At 46.0% G+C, this 7,465-nt stretch overlaps 1 protein-coding gene across 9 annotated transcripts in view; it reads right to left on the reverse strand.

The window, feature by feature from the left end:
• Positions 1 to 7,465, reverse strand: part of CUX2 (cut like homeobox 2) — a 377,819-nt gene that overhangs the window by 38,470 nt on the left and 331,884 nt on the right. For 8 of the 9 annotated variants that reach the window (XM_027857392.1, XM_027857397.1, XM_027857393.1 and 5 more), the window contains 3 exons: positions 6,318 to 6,384; positions 1,910 to 1,958; positions 630 to 734 (listed from right to left, as the gene is read on the reverse strand). In XM_027857392.1, coding sequence (XP_027713193.1) covers positions 630 to 734; positions 1,910 to 1,958; positions 6,318 to 6,384 — 221 coding nt within the window. The remainder of the gene's footprint in view (positions 1 to 629; positions 735 to 1,909; positions 1,959 to 6,317; positions 6,385 to 7,465) is intronic. The other variant, XM_027857395.1, reaches the window with a different exon arrangement.

Here is a 7,465-nt window from a genome sequence, read left to right on the forward strand (position 1 = left end):
CATTCAGACACAAGCATCCACTTAGACACACGGTTGCTGACACACACACATGCACCCATTAGCAGAAGCAACACTCAATCCATCAACATTTATTAAGCACCTACTATATGCCTGACACTGTAACGAATATTAGGAGATAAAACAGTCTCTGTCCCTGAGAACTTATATTCTACCAGACAAGACAGCACATGCGCACATACAAACATACAGATTATACACAGTGATTTTGGGGTGGAGGAAGGCACTGGCAGCTTGTGGGGGCGGGGATCAGGAAAGGGCTCATGGAGAAGGTGGTGGCTGAGCTAAGCTTTGAAGGAAGCCACGGATTATAGCCACAAACTAGTATAAAAGGACTCATACCAACTGATTCTTTGTTGTCCTTCATTCTTGAAGAGGACCAAAATGACACCACTATGCTAATGTGCGCGCGCACACACACACACACACACACACACACACAAAGACCCAAACAAAAAGATGCACATTTGTAAGACACACAGATAGACAAACACAAACACATGTGCATCCACACTTCTACAGATTCATGGCCCTTTAACCACCCTGATGCCCCCAACTGCCCAGGGCAGCGGCTCCTCTCTGTCCTCAGTGCCCCACTTCTCCATCCTTACCCCACTGGGTCCTTGGGGAGAGCAGCATGCCAGGCGGATGGAGCTATTGACAGATGCTAGCTGCTCCCGCAGGCTTTCCACTTCTCTCTGGGCCGCCTCAGCTCTCTGCAGGATGGAGGAAGGCAGGAGAATCGAGGGTGGGGTGGGGAAGGGGGATGGGGAGAGAAGATGAGCAGCTGACAGCTATACAAAGTTACAGAGCAGGAGCTTCATCTATCTTCACTCTGATGACTTCAGTTTTGTTAAATGCATTTCCAATTATTATAAAGATGACCCCAGACTCAGTTCCCCTATCTTCACTCTGAACCCGGGTCTTGAACTGGTGGGAACCGTGACAGTATCATGCTGGTTGTTAGGTTCCTCCCTCTTCTTCCTTCATTCCCTAGCTTCCTGGAGTGGATTTCAGAGTGTTCTCTGTTCATTAGATGACTCTGCCCTTTGTCTGCTTGGGAGACTCAGGGAGGAGGCCGCAGTGCTGACGACCTGGTAGCTCTGAGCCCCTACCTCCCCATAACATTCTTCCTCTCCCTCCCTGTGGTGGCACTATAATAACAGTAATGATACCAGCCAACATTTATATAGCTCTTTAAGGTTTACAAAATGCTTTTCTCATTTGACCCACAGAACAATCCTATGAAATAGGTGCCCAATTTTACAAATGAAAAAAAAAACATGAGGCTCAGAAAGGAGAAATGACTTAGGGTCATATAGCTTGCAAGGCTCTGAGGAGGCATTAGAAACCAGGGTTTCCTGAGTTCAAGTTCAGCACTCATACATTATAGACTGAGAGCTAGGAAGGACATGTCAGTGATCATATGGTCTGATTTCCTCATTTTACACATGAGGAAACACAGTAAGTGTCAGAGACAGCTAGTGGCTCAGTGGAGAGAGTGTTGGGCCTGGAGTCAAGAAGACCTAAGTTCAAATCCAGCTGCATAAACTTACCAGCTGTGTGACCCTGGGCAAATCACTTCACCTTGTTTGCCTCAGTTTCCCCATCTGTAAAATGAGCTGGAGAAGGGAATGGCAAACCACTCCAGTATCTTTGCCAAGAAAAACCCAGATGGGGTCATGGAGAGTTGGCCATGACTGAAACGACTTAACAACAAATTCAGATGTAGGATTCAAACTCATGGCCTCTTGACTATAAGTCTCGAGTGCTATCCTATCCACCATATTCCTTTCTGTAGGAGCCGGCCCTCTCTCTATCTCCTTGCAGAACAAATTAGGAGGCGAAAGGGAAGGAAATTATTCCTTTCACCCGCTCTTGGTCTTCTTACCTGATTGGCCTTTTCCAGGTTGGTCATGATCATTCCTACTTCATCTGCCCTGAGACAGAAAAGAGAAGCCGTGAAAGGGGGTTTCCCAGATGAGAGTGAGGGAGCCAGCCTGAGCCCCCACCCTCCCTGCATCCATTGGCAGCCATGATCAAGGAGAGGGGATTCTGGGACCTGGGCAGGGATGGGCTTCTCCATCTCTTACCCACATGGTCAGGCAAAAGGCCTGTCCCCTGGGTGAGAGGCCTCGTTCTGTGGGGGAAGTGGGCATTCTGGCACTAATTCCTGAGATTAACTTGGTGCTCAGCCTGTAAGGGGTGGGCTCTGACTTAAGCCTGACTCCCCATCCAGGAAACTAGACTGCTCATGAAACTTTCCTCCCTGGCTGATAAATGGAGCTGACTAGAATGATGAGGTGGGAAGGGTTGCCTCCTTCCTAATCTTAAAACAAACAAAGAAACAAAACAAAACAAAACAAAAACCCTGCCAAAAACACCCCCACCCCCCATCCCATCCATTATTTATCAAAGGTTTACTGTCCAGAGCACTGGGTTAGGTGCTTAGGGAGGTACAAAGTTTAGGCAGGGCAGGAGTCCTCAAACAGAAAGTAAGTTCTTTGAAGGCAAGAATTTTTAGTTTTGTCTCTGTTTCTGTGGCACCAGTACTGTGCTTGGGATGCGGTAGGAGTGTAATAAATGGGAACTGTACTTACCTGTTTACATGTTATACTCCCCACCCCGCCCCCCCAGCAGAATGTAAGCTTCTGCTGGTACATAGGATATGCTTGAATTGAATCTCTTTCCTTATAAAGTGTATACTCCAACAGGAGGCTAGGCCGCCACTATAAATAGCTACCTGACATTGCTTATATGTAAGCTAACAACAACCTTCAAACGAATTTTATAATGCCTGATTGTGAAAATGTACAAGAAGAAAGCTAAATTCATTGAGTGGGAGGGGATTAGTTATGATAGTATCTTCTAGTTGCTGAGAGAGTATATACATTAAAGTTTTTGCTCCCTTGAAATGCCAGTGCCCTGGAACAAAGCCCCAGACACCTCACCCTAGTTACGGCTCTGGCAGTAGTAGGTATAGAGTTGGTGAGAAAAGACTATCTCTCAGAATGCTGGGGGGCCAAAGGTATGTGGCCCAAAGGTGCTGCTTGGGAGACAGTGCGAGATAGAATCATAAGGAAAGAAGAAAAGGGAAATTTCTGGGAGGTAGAAGAGATAATCATAGTTCTACAGTCTAATCTCCTCATTTTTCAGATGAGGAGACTGAAGCCCAGAGAGTTTAAGGGACTGCCCTGGGTCACAAAGCTATTAAGTAGAAGAAGTGGGATTTGAACTCAACTCCTTTGACCTCAAATCCAGTGGTCTTTCCGTCCATTGTACTGTGCTGAGCAAGCAAGCCCTAACAACACAACAAAGTGGATGAGGGAACAGATGGCATAGGAGATGAATTGTAAAGGAAGGGAGGGACCCAAGAGGAGGCAGGAAGGAGGGAGGGAATGTCAGGCATGGGGCACAGCCTGTGCAAAAGCATGGAGATGAGAAATGGAGGGCTGAATTCAGGGAACTGAAAGTCAGTCAAGCTGGCTGTAAATGTAGGGTGAACGGCCCCTTTTCTGAGCTGTCACCTCCAAAGCCCTGTTGGCTCCAGGGTTCGGGACTCAAGTTGATTTCTTGGCTCTTGTGGCCAAGGTCCGGATGGCCATGGTGGGTTCAGACTTCAATAGCAGCATCAGGGAGCTTTGGGAAGGAGGAAGAGGAGGAGCAGGAAGAGGAAAAGGAGGAGAAGGAGGAAGAAGAGGAGGAGGAAGGAGAGGAAGAAGGGGAGGAAGAGGAGGCCAGGGTTTCCTGACCCTTTTCTCCTTGACCTGGCCTGACCACTTCTCACTCTCCCACAGTCAAAGCTTCGAGCCCTGATTAAAGGCAAGATAATTTACAACTCCACATTGTACAAATGGCATATCAAATTACCCAAGAACATCTGTTTTGGTATTATATGATTAAGTGTTCTTTCTGTGTTGCATAATGTGAATGAAAATTCTGTTGCCGTGTGTTTGTGAGACTGGCAAAACATTTGAACAGCTGTAAGTGTTTGGCAGTGGAGGATGCTGGCGGGTGCCAAAGGGAGGCAGGAGATGTTCCTGCCTCGTAAAAATAGATGGCATCTTCCCAACAAAAATAAGAGCAGCAAATGTACGTTTAATGAAGTGAAGGAGTCAGCTCAAGCCCAGTTACCGCTTCCAAGTCAGCATCGTCCAAAGCGGGTGTGCGTACTACGCAAGGAGCCTGCTACCACTCAGGCAGCTGGCTGACCATCCATCCATCTATCCATCCATTGGTTAGTCTGTGAGTCTGCAGGGCCCTGGGATGCTCCTGAACTATGCTCCTGAGGACAAATGCTCCTGAGGACGTCTGTTCCAGCATCTTAGCACAAGAGCCGTGGGGTGGCAAGATGGTGAGTGTGGGATGGAGGGGTGAGGACAGGATCCTGGAGGGGTCAAAGGGCCTGGAATAAGGGGCTTGGGGGTTGGCAGTGAAGAAGACAGTTTTGGGATAACTGCATATTGGGTATGCGATGGTGGGGATTCCTTTTGTGTATGGGAGCCTACAGGACCACTGAGATGCATCAAACTCTCAAATTCTGTGACTGGGAGGGTCACTGGTACCCTCCCTCCCAAACTACTTTGGATGTAACCACATTATATATATATATATATTTGCATATTATCTACCTATCTGTGTATGTATCTGCCTGTCTGTCTAATTATCTAATAGATCTATATCTATATATCCAATAAGTCCATATTATATCTATCTACATCTACCTATAATATCTATATGATATTTCTACATATTATCTATCAATTATGTCTATATTATATATTTCCCTATTATATAATATTGTAATAGATTGTATTATTGTAGTATATTATATTACACATGTGTATATATCATATATAATGAATAACATATATAATATTGTATATTGTAATATATATTACAAATATTCATATATCTATATATAGATATATGATGGGTAGCTGGTGGTTCAGTGAATAGAGTGCTAGGCCTAGAGTCATGAAGATCTGAATTCAAATCCAGTGTCAGATGCTGCCTAGCTGTGTGACCCTAGGCAAGTCACTTTACCCTGTTTGCCTCAGTTTCCTCCTCTGTAAAATGAGCTGGAGAAGGAAATGGAAAATCAACTCCAGTATTTTTGCCAAGAAAACCCCAATGGGGTCACGAAGAGTTGGACATGACTGAAAAATGACTGAGCAACACCAAGATATATAATAGATCTATCTATAGATACAGATATTTTATATGTATAGTAGCTATCTTCTTTCTTTACTTTTATGCCTCCCCCATTAGATAGATAGATCTATATAACAGATAGATCTATAGATACAGATATTTTATATGTGTAATATCTATCTTCTTTCTTTACTTTTATGCCTCTTCCATTAGATAGATAGATAGATCTATATAATAGATCTATCTATAGATACAGATATTTTATATGTATAATATCTATCTTCTTTCTTTACTTTTATGCCTCTGCCATAGAATATAAGTTCCTTGTGTGTAGGGATTCTTTTATTCTTGGTACTCGTATGCCCAGGGCCTGGCACATAACTGATGCTTGAAAAAGGCTTGTTGGTTGATTGGAGATAGAGGAAAGTCTTGGGGATCATAGATCCAGAGTTTGAAGGAACCTTAGAGGTGATTGAGCCCACTCTCTCATTTTACAGGTGAGGAAACTGAGGCCCATGAAGGTGGAGTGACCTGTCCATGATCACACAGGTACTAAGTGATTGAGGAAGGATTTGCTAGAATTCTGTTGTCTGGTCAAGCCAGCACGAGGACTTGGTAATATGGCACCAGGGAGGTGGGGGCCCACAAGCAGAAGCACTAGCTGACTCATTCATCATATTAGGAGCTGGCACAATCCTGGGTTATTTAATTTATTAATGATAATAATAATACTAGGTCACATTTATATAGCATTTTAATGGTTGCAAAGCACTTTATATATGTTGCCTCATTTTATCCTCACGACGACCCTATGAAGAGGGTGCTATTATTATCCCTATTTTACCCATGAGGAAGCTGAGGCCGAGAGTGGTAAAATGACCTACCCAGGGTCACATAGCTAGTAAGTGAGGCAGGTTTCAAAATAAGTTTTCTGACTAAGTTCTAAGCTCTAGCCATTACACCACCTGGTCATCTCTCCTGAGCTGTACACGGGGGGTTCGTGCTGGCCCAGGAGGGGCTGAAATCTGGTAGTGTTCCCTCTCTGTAACGTTCCTGGCCCTGACCTATGTCCGTTGCTTGGACCCTGGTCCCCTTAACAAGGCCAGGAAGAAGGCAGACGGGGCGGCCCAAAGGTGCTCACTTACTTGGATGCTACCTCTTCATCATATTTACACCGTAGGTCCAGTAGCTCCGTCTGCGTGGCCTTTAGCGCTGTCCATCAAGAAAAAAAGGGACATGGTGAGTCAGCAAACCCGGTCGCTCATGGGGCCCAGAGGAAGAGGCCAGGGGAGGGGTGAAGAGAGGGGCCCTCCTAGCATGAGGTCAACCTCTCATTCCTCCTCCAGGACACTCTCTGCTTTTGTCATCCCAGTAGGCAGGACTGTAGATTCAGAACTGGAAGGGACCTTAGAAATCACTGAATTCCCTGCCCGCCCATTTTATGGATGAGGAAACTGAAGCACAGAGTGACTTGTCAAATGACTTGTCTTTGGCCACCCAGCTCTTTACTGTTTTAGATATGATTTGAACTCGGTTCTTCCTGGGTCCAAGGCCAAAGCTTTCTCCACTATGCTACCTAGCTGCCTCTGTGGAGGGGCAAAGTCTTTTTGGAAATGGCATTGCCATAATCAGGAAGGCTGAAGGGCAGGACCAAGAAGGCAACAGCTGATGCCAATATCACTAATGAGAGCACCATAGCACCTTGGGATGATAGATTTAGAGCTGAAAGGGACCCCAAAGGCCATCTAGCCCACCCCCTCCCCCCACCCCCTAATATTAACCCCTAGCACCAGAGTGCCGCTTCTCTATGTGGCTGTCCATGAAGATGCCAGGCTTCTGGGCTAATATCAGACTGGTCCTTAAAGTGTGGCTGTAGAGCTGACCACTTAGACAGGAGAGAGGACACGGGAGCAGCTATGGGGAGTAAGGTTACCTGGGAGGCTTGCTCTGTTTATCTGGATTTGTGTCTCCCCATGTCGTGTGTGGCTCTGGAAAAAGCCTTGTGCATCAGGGCTGTGCTGAGAGCTGCCTGAGGTCTTAGGCACACAGGGTCCACCGATGAGCTGGGCTATGATGACTGAGTCACAGCTGCATCCTTTGTCAACAGAGCCCTGCCCTGCTCTCCTGCCTGGGTCAGTGGGCCTGGGTCCCTGACAAACAGGCTGAGGTGCTCTGGGGGTGAAGCGTTAAGTGGGGAAGCATGGAAGCTTTGTCCTTTATGATGTCGTCACGGAAGGTTATAGACACAACCTTGGCTTCCTTAACATCCTTCATTTTCCTCCATCTCTCTATC

The sequence above is a fragment of the Vombatus ursinus genome, unplaced genomic scaffold (assembly GCF_900497805.2).
Source record: "Vombatus ursinus unplaced genomic scaffold, bare-nosed wombat genome assembly UNPS02012122.1, whole genome shotgun sequence".
Lineage (NCBI taxonomy): Eukaryota > Metazoa > Chordata > Mammalia > Diprotodontia > Vombatidae > Vombatus > Vombatus ursinus.